Source organism: Macaca mulatta, chromosome 2 (genome assembly GCF_049350105.2).
Source record: "Macaca mulatta isolate MMU2019108-1 chromosome 2, T2T-MMU8v2.0, whole genome shotgun sequence".
Lineage (NCBI taxonomy): Eukaryota > Metazoa > Chordata > Mammalia > Primates > Cercopithecidae > Macaca > Macaca mulatta.
Genome location: NC_133407.1, coordinates 120,286,157 through 120,302,111, shown reverse-complemented (window position 1 = coordinate 120,302,111; position 15,955 = coordinate 120,286,157). Strand labels below are relative to the sequence as shown.

The 15,955-nt window shown below is 42.2% G+C and overlaps 1 protein-coding gene across 11 annotated transcripts in view; it reads left to right on the top strand.

Moving 5' to 3' along the window:
• Positions 1–14,188, top strand: part of ARHGEF3 (Rho guanine nucleotide exchange factor 3) — a 347,459-nt gene extending 333,271 nt beyond the window's left edge. For 9 of the 11 annotated variants that reach the window (XM_015130642.3, XM_077993227.1, XM_028844283.2 and 6 more), the window contains 3 exons: positions 3,939–4,109; positions 9,200–9,386; positions 11,989–14,188. In XM_015130642.3, coding sequence (XP_014986128.1) covers positions 3,939–4,109; positions 9,200–9,386; positions 11,989–12,341 — 711 coding nt within the window. In that variant the 3' untranslated portion in view covers positions 12,342–14,188. The remainder of the gene's footprint in view (positions 1–3,938; positions 4,110–9,199; positions 9,387–11,988) is intronic. The other 2 variants (XM_077993230.1, XM_077993231.1) reach the window with 1 other exon arrangement.
• Positions 14,189–15,955: the final 1,767 nt, after the last annotated feature.

Genomic DNA, 15,955 nt, shown 5'->3' with positions numbered 1-15,955 from the left:
GGCTGAGACAGGCGAATTACTTGAACCCAGGAGGCGGAGGTTGCAGTGAGCAAGATTGTGCCATTGCACTCCAGCCTGGGCAACAAGAGCGAAACTCAGTCTCCAGAAAAAAAGAACCAATGCAGAGAAATAAAACCCTCATGATATTCAGGTAGACAGAAATACAAAACATTATTTTTAATAAATGAAAGCAGACCCACAGTTACTATTATAAATGTATACATAGAACATGGAATGAGAACACTGATTGTTTCCATTGTTTTGTCTCTGTTTTTGAAACACCAGCAAAAGAAGCAGTATTTGAAACTAATCATAGCTGCATAAGGAACCGCCATGGCATTTGAGTTTATTAATCTTCATGTGATATGCCAGCTGTTCAGTTCCTGAGTTAAATTAGGAAATGAACACATATTTATGACTATAGTGCATCTTCTTTCTGGTTTCCTGGATACTTGCAGGCAACTCAGAAAATTGACTCAAGTGCTGATTAATTCCAGCTGTCCAGGTACACCTGGTAACAATTAACTGATAAGTCACAGCGACTAATGCTGAGGTCTTTAATAGTAAGGAAAAAGCATGGATTTCACTACATATTGTAAAATATGGAAAGGTAAAAGGATAAAGTAGACATAACACAGTTGCTCAGATACCTCCCATTTGTTTTAAGCTTCTTGAAGGCAGGAATCCTCTCATTTCTGTGAATGGTACCACTTAGTCTAACATGGAACAGGTTCTCAGTAAACATTAAATTAATTTGAAGGATGAGTCATGGCTTTAGTATAGTTTGTGAAATTATTTTGTCTTGAAAGTAACAGTGAAAATCAGTCATTTTTGAAAACCAAGAAAGGAAAAAAGAAAGTAAGAAAGTATACCAAAGTGTTCTGCTATTTATTGTTTTATGTTAATAAAGCTCAAATTACTTTTACAGAATTTATATTTAATATTAGATTGATGTCAAAGGCCAAAAAGCTTCTTCTGTAACACTAAAGAGCCTATATTTTTTAAAATAAGGATTTTTTTTTTAATCAAAGTAGTGAGTGCTACCACCACAATTTGAGAAATAGAGAAAAGAATAAAGAAATCTTTGAAACTTTTGGCCAGGCGCGGTGGCTCATGCCTGTAATCCCAGCACTTTGGGAGGCCAAGGCAGGCGGATCATGTGGTCAGGAGTTTGAGACCAGCCTGGCCAACATGGCGAAAGCCCGTCTCTACTAAAAATACAAAATTTAGCTGGGTGTGGTGGCAGGTGCTTGTAGTCCCAGCTACTCAGGAGGCTGAGGCAGGAGTATCGCTTGAATCCAGGAAGCAAAGGTTGCAGTGAGTCAAGATCGTGCCATTGCACTCCAGCCTGGGTGAAAAGAGCAAGACTCTGTCTCAAAAGAAAAAAAAAAAAGAAAGAAAAGATATTTGAAACTCTTAATAGCTACAGAGAATGTACAGATTATGGTGTCTCCATACATTCACCAAACTTCAGCTGAAAGCTGTAAGATCTTCTGTCAAACTTGTGTAGAAGTACAAAAGTTATAACTGAGTAACAGTTTTTACCCAGTTGCTTTTGGCAGACAATATCATTTTACTGGCATATGAAAAAATAATCACTTGGCCAGACGCAGTGGCTCATGCCTGTAATCCTAGCACTTTGGGAGGCCAAGGCAGGCAGATCACTTGAGTCCAGGAGTCAGAGACCAGCCTAGGCAACATAGCAAAACCCCATCTCCATGAAACATGCAAAACTTAGCCAGGCATGGTGGCATACACCTGTGGTCCCAGCTATCAGGAGGCTGAGGTGGGAGGATCACTTGGGCCCAAGAGGCAGGGGTTGCAGTGAGCTGAGATGGCGCCACTGCACTCCAGCCTGGGCGACAGAATGAGACCCTGTCTCAATGAAAGAAAAAAAGAAAAATAATTACTTAACAATCCTAGATAGAATTTATTACTATTTTAAGACATGATAACTTCTGACTGAGCAAAGGCCTCTTTTGGAACCTTGCTTTTCAGAGATTGACTTTTCTTTTAAGTAAATGTGACGAAGAAGAAACCTTATCAACATTTTCCATCTGTTAAGTACTTTTCAGTTACCACCACAAGAACGATGGGACTGTAGGTCTTTTCACTTTTAGGGGACAGAGAATCCTGCTAAGGAAATCATTGTTCTGCCTCTGATTGGTGTCATGGAGTTTTTTATTTTTTTGAGACAGGGAGTCTTGCTCTGTCGCCCAGGCTCTAGTGCGGTGGCGTGATATCGGCTCACTGCAACATCTGCCTCCCAGGTTCAAGCGATTTTCACACCTCAGCCTCCCAAGTAGCTGGAATTACAGGTGGGCACCACCTCGCCTGGCTAATTGTTTTTTGTATTTTTAGTAGAGACAGCATTCACTATGTTGGCCAGGCTGGTGTGGAACTCCTGACCTCAAGTGATCTGCCTGCCCTGGCTTCCCAAAGTGCTGGGATCACAGGCATGAGCCACCGCGCCTGGCCTGGTGTCATTAGGTTTTGCTCAACTAATTTCTCATCCCTTTTCTAGCGTTTTATAACATTTAGATATATTCATATGACAGAATGGCCAACACATCAGAATAAATATCCACTGACCACATCTCAGGCGGTACTTTTGTTTTTGTATTGACAACATTGCATCCACCATCACTTTGGAATCTTCTGCCCAAACTTACTCACTCACATGTGCTCTAGACCCTGGGTGTGAGTGTATTTATACAGACTATCCCCATCATTATACTGGTGTCTTTTTTCCCATTATTTTTTCTCTGTTCTTTATAAATGTTTATATTATATCATTGAAAAAGATATCCAGGCCAGGCGCGGTGGCTCACACTTGTAATCCCAGCACCTTGGAAGGCAGAGGTGGGTGGATCACTTGAATTCAGGAGTTCGAGACCAGCCTGGGCAACATGGTGAAACCCATCTCTACTAAAAATACAAAAATTGGCCAGGCGCGGTGGCTCGTGCTTGTAATCCCAGCACTTTGGGAGGCCAAGGCGGGCGGATCACAAGGTCAAGAGATCGAGACCACCCTGGTCAACATGGTGAAACCCTGTCTCTACAAAAAATACAAAAAATTAGCTGGGCGTGATGGTGCTTGTAGTCCCAGCTACTTCAGGAGGTTGAGTCAGGAGAATCACTTGAACCCAGGAAGCGGAGGTTGCAGTGACCTGAGATCGCGCCACTGCACTCCAGCCTGGCGACAGAGTGAGACTCTGTCTCAAAACAAACAAAAAATACAAAAATTAGTTGGACGTTGTGGCAGACACCTGTAATCCTAGCTACTTGGGAGGCTGAGGCAGAAGAATCGCTTGAACCTGGGAGGCCGAGGTTGCAGTGAGCCAAGATTGTGCTATCTCACTCCAGCCTGGGCAACAAGAGGGAAACTCCATATCAGAAGGAAAAAAAAAAAAAAAAAAGATATTCAAACCATTTGTTCAAACCCAGTTTGCAAATATTGTTCGTACATTGGATTGAGTACATATAGAGAGACATTGAAGCTATTAATTGTGTCACATCCTCAAAGACAGTCCCTCTTTTGGACTCTTACATTCTGCTTTATTTTCTCTCCTTAGCCAATTTTTTTATATGGCTACATTTTCAACATTGTGAGCACGTTTTAAGAAATGTGCAGCCTGGAGCTCAATAGGTATCCCTTCCTCCCAGATAAAATTATTCATCAATATTAGTTTTATGTATAATATAAATATCTTTATATGTGTACAAATAAATGTGTGTGTATGTGTACAGATGGATGGATAGATGCAGTATACTAAAAGTATTTATGTTTTTTTTTTCTCTTTTTCCCAAAGTAGCAACTTAGATAACAGAATTAGATCCAGGTGTGTCCTGGTGTCCTTCTAGGCTGAACCCCTAAGACTTGGTGGGAATGGTTTGCTGCTTTCCTCCATACTTAATTTTCCTCTTTGTTTCCATAGATAAATATCATTCAGGGAATTGTGGCAGAAATCAACACCAAGACTGGCGAATCTGAATGCCGCTATTATAAAGAGCGGCTTCTTTACTTGGAAGAAGGCCAGAAAGACTCCCTGATCGACAGCTCTCGAGTCTTGTGTTGTCATGGTGAACTGAAGAACAATCGGGGCGTGGTAAGTAGTTACTCCCTTTAAGCAGTCTCATCCTCCTCCCCATCCCTAATTCATTTGATGTGGAGCCTCCTCTTACAATTTCTTCCCTATCTAGGGTCATGTTCTTTTTTTTTAAGATGGAGTCTTGCTTTGTCACCCAGGCTGGCTCACTGCAACCTATGCCTTCCCAGGTTCCAGCAATTCTCATGCCTTGGCCTCCCAAGTAGCTGGAACTGCAGGTGCGCACCACCACGCCCGGCTAATTTTTGTACTTTTTTAGTAGAGACAGGGTTTCACCATATTGGGCCAGGGTGGTCTCAAACTCCTGAGCTCAAGTGATCCGCCCGCCTTGGCCTCTCAAAGTGCTGGAATTACAGGCTTGAGCCACCATACCTGTCATTCATTCTTTCAAACAAAAATTGCTTTTCCAGTGTCATTTATGTCACAGGACCATATGTGTATATGTATATATATATTCATTCATATTTTGTAATTCATATTTTGTAATTCCAATATTCAGAAAGAATTTTGGAAACCAACATAGGGTTGCCAGCTATTTATTTTGTCTGATCATGACTTTGAAAAACAAATGCAGAATAGTTAACATCTCTCACTTTGATTTAAGAAAATAAAGGATGATCTTAATAAGATGTTAGAAAGATTTAATCTCAGAAAAACAGTCTTCAGTTGAATGCATTTAACTTCTTTATTGTGGATTGGGGCCCATCCACAGACTGGCATTTTGAAACCAGTTTTTTAAAAATAACCTATCTTCTATTGGTTGCATATTTAGCTTTGACCTATAGATACCCATTTCCTGGCTTTTATTCCCAAGTGGATACCAATGGTTCCTCTTCTGCTATCATAGCAACTGTGCATATGTCCCTTAGAGCACTTAATATAGTGAGTTGCAATTCTCCATTTGTCTGTCAGTATATTCCATTATACCATGTTATTTTGGTGGGGGGACTGTGTTTTGTCAACCTTAGAATCTATTATGGGGACCTGGCACATACTGGGTACTCAATGAATGAATGCTTATTTAAAGAGAAAGATGAATTTGAATTATATGAGAGTTCAAAATTCATTTAGCTCACCAAGCTATGTGTATGTATAGCCAGTAGAAATTGTGTGTGTGAGTGTGTTTAAATTTCTGTGTTGAGATAACCATTGGGAGAGAGACTCTGCATTTTGATTGTATTTCGTCTTCAGTATCTAGCCAACCCTTAGAATGAAAGCCAAAACTAGATTGAAGGGTTCTTAATAAAGTTTTGATAATTCAAGGGACATCCATTTAGCCTAGACTGAGCAGACATGGAAATATTACTTGAAATCAGTAAATACATGTTATAACCCATTATCAGGGATGCTGTGGATCCAGCTAGTACATGGTACAGTGCGGGTAATGAGGCCTATTAAGTCTGTTGCTTGAAGACGTGTGTCTGTGGGACTAGGGAGTTACTGATTGCTAGAAAGCTGCATTGTTTCTTGCTTATTTTCAGAAAGCACCTGTGGACTTCTAGTATCTGACACCAAGCTCCTTGAACGTTCTTTCTAGGAAGCCCAGTGAGAAATAGGAAAATGTACTGCTCCACAGGGTGTAAGCCTATTATCTTTCTATACATCAGTCAAGGACTGAGAACTCTCTGGTTAGATGTGCGTAGGGCATAAAGATAAACTCTAGTTTTTATTGCAGGCAGATAGATGTTTGAGAACAAAGATAGTTGGGGTGGGAGGCTTGTGGGTTTTTTTTCCCCCAGTAGAGTTGTAAAAGTCATTGTGAATGGCTGGGCTCACGCCTGTAATCCCAGCACTTTTGGGAGGCTGAGGCAGGCAGATCATGAGGTCAGGAGATCGAGACACCATCCTGGCTAACACGGTGAAACCCTGTCTCTACTAAAAAATACAAAAAAAAATTAGCCGGACGCGGTGGCGGGCGCCTGTAGTCCCAGCTACTCGGGAGGCTAAGGCAGGAGAATGGCATGAACCCAGGAGGCGGAGTTGGCAGTGAGCCGAGTTCGTGCCACTGCACTCTAGCCTGGGCGACAGAGCAAGACCCCATCTCAAAAAAAAAAAAAAAAAAAGTCACTGTGAATAAAGTCTTGGGTCAGAAAAAAAGCACAGTAGTTTGAGGGCAGGAAGGAGTTGAGACCAATAAGAGAAATTATCAGTGAACATTCATAAATGACTTTTTTGCTTGTTTGCTTGTTTGTTTGTTTTTTGAGACAGAGTCTTGCTCTGTTGCCCAGGATAGAGTGCAGTGGCACGATCCTGGCTCACTGCAACCTCCACCTCCCGGGTTCAAGCAGTTCTCGTGCCTCAGCCTCCCAAGTAGCTGGGATTACAGGCACCCACCACCATGCTTGGCTAATTTTTGCATTTTTAGTAGAGATGGGGTTTCACCATGTTGGCCAGGCTGTTCTTGAATTCCTGACCTCAAGTGATCCATCCACCTCGGCCTCCCAAAGTGCTGGGATTACAGGAGTGAGCCACCGTGCCCACCTGAGTTGTATTTTTTTTTTTTTTTGAGACGGAGTCTCGCTCTGTCGCCCAGGCTGGAGTGCAGTGGCCGGATCTCAGCTCACTGCAAGCTCCGCCTCCCGGGTTCGGGCCATTCTCCTGCCTCAGCCTCCTGAGTAGCTGGGACTACAGGCGCCCGCCACCTCGCCCGGCTAGTTTTTTGTATTTTTTAGTAGAGACGGGGTTTCACCGTGTTAGCCAGGATGGTCTCGATCTTCTGACCTAGTGATCCGCCCGTCTCGGCCTCCCAAAGTGCTGGGATTACAGGCTTGAGCCACCGCGCCCGGCCTGAGTTGTATTTTTAAAAGGTTGCCCAGACAGTCTCAGCCCACCTTGGCTAGCAAATTGATAGAAGTAGAAACAGTGTAAAAATCTGATTATTCCAAATACTGTACATTAAAACAATCCCCAAAAGAAAATTCTTAACACATTATTTCCACAACTACCACACCAAAAAGCCTTTAACTTGGTTTTGTGCTTTATCCTGTTTTTCAGTCTTCTTAAATATACATTTTATTCCCTCTAGCCAAGATTTGGTTGGGTTTTGTTTCTGTGTTTGTGTGTGTTTGGGAGGTAGTAGGGATAGGGGTGGGAGACGTATGGGTTTCTTTTTTCCCAAATTTAAAATGATCTAATAATATTGAGTGTGCTTCCACTATCCCAAGTCAAAATTCTAATCCAAAGTTTTTAATTCAGTTCCCATTTTTGTTTTAGATCCAGGGGGTATATGTGCAGGTTTGTTACAAGAATATACTGCATGGTGCTGAGAATGGGCTTCTATTGATCCCATCACCCAGATAGTGAATATAGTACTCGATAGGAAGTTTCAGCCCTTGCCCCTCTCACTCCCTCTTGCCTTTTAGAGTCCCCAGTGTCTGTTGTTCCTATCTTTATGTCCATGCGAACCCAAGTGAGAACCTCTCCTCTTCTGGTCTCTCCCCTTTAAGACTGCTGGATTGACATTCCCAAGTATTTCCACCAGAAAGCTAGAACCTAGTTGCAAAGTTGTGGATATTTTCACTTCAGTTCCTAAGCATTTCCAAACTGTGAGAAGAGTCTGGCACTTAGCATTGAATGGAGCAAATTTACCCCAACTCCACCAAGCACACCTGCTTTCATAATGGGGCCTAAAACAAGCCTTCATTTTTGCAGTTTCCTTTTTGCCCACATCACACACATCAGTTGTCAACTTTTTTCTTCAGAGAACCAAGGTTCTGATGAACTTAACTGAGAAGGAAAATGTGGATCTTTTTTTTTTTTTGAGACAGAATTTGCTCTTGTCTCTCAGGCTGGAATACAATGGCCCGATCTCAGCTCACTGCAACCTCTACCTCCTGGGTTCAAGCAATTCTCCTGCCTTAGCCTCCTGAGTAGCTGGGATTATAGGCACCCACCACTGCACCCGGCTAATTTTTGTATTTTTAGTAGAGATGGGGTTTCACCATGTTGGCCAGGCTGGTCTTGAACTCCTGACCTCAGGTGATCCACCCACCTCGGCCTCCCAAAGTGCTGGGATTAGAGGCGTGAGCCACCCCACCCGGCCTGATGATCTTTCTTTGTGGCTGTGTCAGCATACTCTGGTTCCCTCAGGAATGAGCAGTCTTCTGATTTGGAGTTCCTGGATAAAGCTGATAATGACTCTGTGGTTGAAGGAACAAGTGTTTTTTATGGGTTTGGAAAGCAAAGATTAATATTAGCTTTGATATACCAGTCTCATTTTTTATAGACTATTTGTAATTTTGATGTTTTAGAATTTTTTTTTTTTTCGGAGACAGTCTCGCTCTGTCACCCGGGCTGAAGTGCAGTGGTGTGATCTCGGCTCACTGCAACCTCTGCCTCCTGGGTTCCAACGATTCTTCTGCCTCAGCCTCCTGAGTAGCTGGAATTACAGGCGCCCCCACCCCCCCAACCTCGCCTGGCTAGTTTTTGTATTTTTTGTATTTTTTTAATTTTTTTAGATGGAGTCTTGCACTGTCGCCCAGGCTGGAGTGCAGGCATGAGCCACGGCGCCCGGCCTAGTTTTTGTATTTTTAATAGAGATGGGGTTTCACCATATTGGCCAGGCTGGTCTCGAACTCCTAACCTCAAGTGATCTGCTCACCTCAGCCTCCCAAAGTGCTAGAATTACAGGTGTGAGCCACCACATCCGGCCTGCTTACTTAGAATTATATTGAGTAATAAAACCAAAGCCAAGAGAGTGCTAACTTTTTTTCCCTTCATTACCCTCTTGATTCTATTTCCCTTTCTCGTTTTTTTCTTATAGGAGCTGGGGCAGATATGTCTGTACAAGTTGTGAATTGCAATATGAATAGGGCCCCCAAAGTTGGCAACCCTGGCTGCAGGTATCTGTAGGCAGAAGGGCTTTCTCCACTGAGTCCCTAGGGAGGTGCTTCTACAGGAAGGGCAGTGGACATATCTGGAAGTGCCTGCATCATGCCCAACTTTGGTTCTCCTGAAGGTAGATTTGAACCTAGGAGTTCATAATCCAGTGTGAACCTGGTACCTGGGGACCTCTCTATCCACAGAGGTCCACATATCAACCACTCATTACATTATTGCTTAGTGAAAGCCTGTGGATTTTTTTCTTCTAGAAGCTGCATGTTTTCCTGTTCCAAGAAGTGCTTGTGATCACTCGAGCCGTCACCCACAATGAGCAGCTTTGCTACCAGCTGTACCGTCAGCCAATCCCCGTGAAGGACCTCCTGCTGGAAGACCTCCAGGACGGAGAAGTGAGGCTGGGTGGCTCCCTGCGAGGGGCATTCAGCAACAACGAGAGAAGTATGGATAGCAGTCGGGGTTAACATGTTGAACGTTTTTGGCTGTGGTAGTTTGGAGGGAGTGGGCAGCTGGTGGAAAGAGAAAAGCCAGTCTTGAAGTCAAACTGCATTTGAATGCTGTCTCATCACTTCCTGATTATGTACTTTGTTTGGCCCCTGTGATTCTCAGTTTCTCATCTCCAAAATGGAAATGCATACTTACCTCCTTCATAAGATTGTTATAAGGATTTAGTAAGATACTCCAAGTGAACCTATCTGCACATCGTTAGTGCTCCTTAAGTTCTCTTTCTCTGTCTTTTTCCATTGGATAAAAACATGCTTAAAACCAGATAGTCCCTACGTGGATACCATTTGCATTATGGTGGGTTTTGCAGTTGAACTGGTAGACTTGTCCCTAAAGAGACATAAGAATGGTCAACTGGAATGTGGGTTCATCTGTAACATTACTCAGTGGGCCTAATTTAAGACTTCATAAACGAATTAATTAAAAGAAGCCAAGATAGCAATATCTATCGAGTATCTAACATGATACTCAGTGAAACAAGCAGGTAACTTCCTTCCCCTATGGAGCTTGCATTGTGATGGAGGAGAAAGATGATAAGCAAATGAATACTTTAAGTGTTGTTAAGAAAACTTAAAACCCAGTAAGGGAATAGGAAGGGATAGCAATAGGAGGTCTGTTTTATTTTTATTTATGTATTTTTTTGAGACAGAGTCTTACTCTGTTACCCAGGCTGGTGTGTGGTGGCGTGATCTCAGCTCACTGCACCCTCTTCCTCCTGGGTTCAAGCAATTCTTGGGGCTCACCCTCCCAAGTAACTGGGAATACAGGCGCGGGCCACCACACCTGGCTATTTTTTGTATTTTCAGTAGAGACGAGGTTTTGCCATGTTGGCGAGGCTGGTCTCGAACTCCTGGCCCCAAGTGATCCACCCACCTCAGCCTCCCAAAGTGCTGGGATTACAGGCCCCCAGGCCCCGCCTGGAGGTCTGTTTTAAATGAAATAAGGAGTACTTCTTTGAGAAAGTAACCTTTGAGCTTCCTGGGTTAACACAGGCATCATACTGTCAAAGTAATTAGTATGTACTGCCTTCTACCTACTGATCAATCCCTCTACCCTAGGAGTAGGAGTAGTAGAAATAAGAGCTTATGTTTCTTGAGTATTGACTATGTGCCAGGCATTTTATAAGCATTTACATGTATTACATTTATTCCTCATAACAACCATATAAAGTAGGTTCTTGTTTTCTTCATTTTACAAGTTAGGAACTAAGATACAGAGGATTTAAGGTACTTGCCCAAGATCAAAGGGTGGAGCCTAAATTTGAAGGACAGAGATTAGCTTCTAGCCGAAGATGGCTAGCAGTAAAACATTTTGGCCTCCTCTCCCTCTGTTCCTTAGCCTCTAAGCCATTGGAAGTGGTGGTGGTTCCCAGTCTACTGGCTGCGGGGTTAGTGCAAAGGGACAGACTGCAGATGTTTCTGTGAACCAAGCATTGCATGTGGCACACAAGGCCCATTAAATGTCCATTATATTGTTGTTATTAAATAGGCCAGGCATGGTGGTTTACACCTGTAACCCCATCTTTTTGGGAGGCTGAGGTGGGTGGATCACCTGAGGTCAGGAGTTCGAGACCAGCCTGACCAACATTGCAAAACCCTGTCTCTACTAAAAAAATACAAAAATTAGCCAGGCGTGGTGGTGCGTGCCTGTAATCCCAGCTACTTGGGAGGCTGAGACCGGAGAATCACTTGAACCCAGGAAGCAGAGGTTGCAGTGAGCGAAGATTGTGCCACTGTACTCCAGAGCAAGACTCCGTCTCAAAAAAAAAAAAAAAAAAAAAAGATTAAATAAAATGTCTTCCATATTGTGGACTACCATTTCTTTTAAATGCAGATAGCTCCTGTTGAGGTAATTAAAATGTAATTTCATTTGACAATGAAACCAAGTTTGTCTACATATATCTTCTCCATCATTGAATACTAAGTGTATAGATACTCTCGTGGAGAAACATGGGCATGTTTTAATATTAAAAAGAGCCTCTTAAACTGAAAAAAAGCTCTAGCTTGGTCTACTTGTTGAAATTACAGATTATGAAACCCACTTTTAGATCTACTGAATCAGAATCTCTCAAAAAGGGCCTGGGGATTTATTTTTATTTTTACTTTTTGAGAAAAGGTGTCACTATATTGCTCAGGCTGATCTCAAACTCCTGGACTCAAGCAGCGCTCCCACTTCAGTCTCCTGAGGGCATCTGTCTTTTTCACAAGCTCTCACCCCAAGGGATTTTGTTATGCAGCCAGATTTGGTCACCAGTACTCTGGGCTCCCCTAAATCACTTAACTTTGTTGTTCCAAGATGATCTCCACCTGCTGGTTTCTGAGAGCAATGAGGGCAGCTGAACGCTAGACCTGTGTCAACCCCAACTCCCTGATGGTGGCTGCAGGGTGGAGCTGAGCCATGTCCCGGTTCAGTGGGAAACGTTTTGTTATCAGCAATACCTGCCATGGATTCTGGGGTTTAGTGTCACTATGTGTGTTCTCTTTGGCCTGAGGAAGGATCTGTCCATTGACTTTGTTTTTCATGTGTTTTTCCCTTCTAGTTAAAAACTTCTTCAGAGTCAGTTTCAAAAATGGATCCCAAAGTCAGACCCACTCGCTACAAGCCAATGACACCTTCAACAAACAGCAGTGGCTTAATTGTATTCGTCAAGCCAAAGAAACAGTTTTATGTGCTGCCGGGCAAGCTGGGGTGCTTGACTCCGAGGGATCATTCCTAAATCCCACCACTGGGAGCAGAGAGCTACAGGGAGAAACAAAACTTGAACAGATGGACCAATCGGACAGTGAGTCAGACTGTAGTATGGACACAAGTGAGGTCAGCCTCGACTGTGAGCACATGGAACAGACAGACTCTTCCTGTGGGAACAGCAGGCATGGTGAAAGCAACGTCTGACAGAAGCATGCGCATTTCGGAAAGCAGGCCTGCGTCTTACCTGTACAGTATTTGCATTCCGCAGATGGAACGGTTTGGAGAAGCACTTTTTCATACTTTTGTGAAAATATACATGTTGACCCAGTCTCTTGTATCTGTACCTTTGTCCCTAGTACTGTAACTGCCAATCTGTCTGTGTAAGCTGGAATCTGTGGCAACTATTACCCTGTGTTGTATTTCACAAGTGTCTGGATGGATGGAGAGGTACTCAAACAAGTTACTTTCAATTGTCCTGCTGGATTTAAAAAAAAATAGAAAAAGAATCTCGAAACTACTGTTTTACATAGATTGCTTGAAGAGTCCTTCCTCTTGTGCTTCTGTAGCACTTTCCCAGCTCTTAGATGTGGTAGCTGAAGGCACAGAATTTAGAGGGCCTTGTAAATAGGGCATGAGGAAGTCACCTGTGTATCGGGATGGTATTAGAGAGAGAATCAGGAAAGACCAACTCATGAAGTGAACTTGGTTTGATTTTATTCAACTAGAAAGCTTGAAAACATCCCTGGAGATTCTGAAGGCTTAATTTTGCAAAGGAGGACGCACTGTCTGAACCTTGCAACTTCATCCAGTGCAAGTTTGATGCAAGAATGTATTAGGACATAAAATAGAGGCTGACCTTAAAAAGGGCCAGGACAAAAGCAGCTGCCAGCTCTGAATCTTTAACTGAAATGCACATGGCACCAGGAGGTGTCTCTCATAGTTGGTTGCTAGCCTAAAACATCAGAATAGAACCCAAATGGCCTAGGAAAGCCTTCCAGGATAACAAGAAGGCCCTGTCTTCATTGTGTTTCATCTGCCTAGGCCTACTCATATTTTAGAGAATGAATGAAGCAACAAGGAAGAGAGACCATGACTCTATCGATGACACTGTTTATAGAAACACAGGAGAGGAAGAAGTTGGAATGAAAAGCACTTCGTCAGAACCTTGTGTGGGAGCCACTGAGAGAAAAGCAAGGCTGAGAAAGGCCAGAGCCTTGGGCTTTCCTGCTCTGCTTTTGGGTTATCAGTTTGCCATCTCTGGTTCTGTGCTATAATCAGAATTGTAATTATGTTCTCCAGAGGCCAATTTCATTAACTCTGATGAATTAGGATCAGCTAGCCAGATTAGTAACCTCTTTGTCCAGCCTTGATTTACAGTGCAGGGTAAAGTGCAGACCTTAAAAAAAGCGAAGTACCTAGAAGAGCTCCCTGCAAGTGTAAATATTAAGGATGACCTGTGCAAAATTATACCCACACCAGCACTAGTGGTAATTACTCTAAATTATTGCCAAAAAGTTTTTCTTTAATCTTCTGTCTTTCAAGTTTACAGAAAAGAAAGTAAGTGCATTGATGTCATTTTATTATGTACATATATCATGTGCATTCAAAGAAGCTGTGTGACAGGATATATCAATATAAAAACAAGGTATATACTTTATTTTTTAAAAACAAGGATATTGTGGTCAATTTTACCCTATAAAACATATTTCTGTATTTATAGATCTTAAACATGGTGAATTTTTTCTATTACAAGTTTATTTAAAACTGCTTTGTTTCTCAAGTTGTTATTGATACAGCAAGTGAACCTGCTGCAGACAGAAGCAGAGGAAAGCCAAGAACAGCCTTTTAATGGTGAAGAAAAGAATGAATGATTCTTTGTAGGAGCCATCAGCCACTTTTAGGAGCCATCAGCCAGTGTGTTGGGAAAAGAGGTTTGTCAAGTGTTGGCCTATGGGAAGAAAGTCAATGAATGTTTTGATGAAATGAATGTTTTTGTATAATGGCCTTAAACTTTTCTGGAAATATTTCAAATAAATTACATTATTAAGTCATCCTCCATGTGTACAGTGTTTGTCCTACAAACAAAATACAGGTTTCAGCTGTGTTCTGGGGAGGTTCTTTCTGAAATTTTTGTTTGTGGTTCCTGAATACAAACTTTAAAATAGGGTACAGATTGATATAAATGCTTGTCTTTGATCTATCAAAACTTTCACAGAACTCGTTTTTTTTTCTTTCTTTCTTTTGAAACAGGGTCTCACTCTGTTACCCAAGCTGGAGTGTGGTGGTGTGATCATAGCTCACTGCAACCTCAAATTCCTGGGCTTACGCAATCCTACCTCAGCCTCCCAAGTAACTGGGATTACAGGTGCACATCACCACATCTGGCTAATTTTTAATTTTTTTGTAAAGATTGAAGTCTTACTACGTTGCCCAGGCTGGTCCTGAACCCCCTGGCCTCAAGTGATCCTTCTGCCACAACCTCCTAAAGTGTTGGGATTACAGGCATAATCCACTGAATCTGTACAATAACTCATAATTCTAAAATCTATTTTCTCAAGCATTCTCTTTTCATTCACTTATGTGTTCACTTTTAATAACTCTATCTGGAATCCATACTATGTATAAAGTGAAGTGATAAGTCATAGGTGTTACAGAAAAGAAATGTTGAATCTCACTGCTAATATAGGTAACTGTTGAGGAACTTGAGGCTAAATAAAAGGCCAATTTCACTTTGAAATTCTTACTGGAATTTCAGTCTACTTTAATTAAAATGATTAGTACTCTTTCTAGACTGAACGCAGTGGCTACACCTCTAATCCTAGCAGTTTGGGAGGCCAAGCCAGGTGAATTGCTTGAGTCCAGGAGTTCAAGACCAGCCTAGGCAACATGGCAAGACCTCATCTCTACAAAAACACAAAAATTAGCCAGGCGTGGTGGCATGTGCCTATAGTCCCAGCTACTCAGGAGACTTGAGTCGGGAGGATCCCTTAAGCCCAGGAGGCAGAGGTTGCAGTGAGCTGTGATCACACTGTTGCACTCCAGCCTGGGTGACAGAGTGAGAACCTGTCTCAAAAAAAAAAAAAAAAAAAGATTAGTACTCTTTCCCACAATTAGTGGGGTTTTTTTTTAGATGAAAAGGCTAAACATTTTTAAGCTGTTAGTAGCCAATTCTCAATAGCACATGGGCCCAATAAGGCTGGTAGGTAGTCTTATCTTTACAATAAGCTCTCACCATTTTCTTTAACATACTGTTACTTCCCAAATTTGGCAAGATATTCACATAAATAAATGTAAGTCCAAATTTTTTCCCAAATGCAAACTCGCTTCTCCTAATTCTCTTTTTCTTCCTCCTCCTCTTTTGTCTGTCCTCTTTTCTCACTGCTGCTTTGGCTATTCCCTCCGTTTTTTACTCCTATAATTGTACTGACTGTCAATGCTAAAGGATGTATCTTATATTAGAAAATGTTTGTACTGACGTTTTGTGGGTTAGTACAAATGAGTGAGGGCTAAATGTTTTTTCTTCAGTCAATCTTCAAGATGTTATTTCACACACAACTAGATGTAATCCTTGCAATCTACTAGATGTAATCTTTGCAGTCTAAATGAAAACCCATAAGCAATGAACAGAGCCAGAACTAGCAATTTTCTGTAAAATTAGAGCATGGTTTCAGCTTCTGGGTTGTGGTCACCGCCACTGCTTTAGTTTCCATTCCCAGCACAATCTGCAGCAGCTAAGAACGCATAGCTCTTCATAACCACAGCCCTGTTTCAACGAAGACTGTGTGGCTGCAGGAAACTGCAACCCACCAACTTGGTGA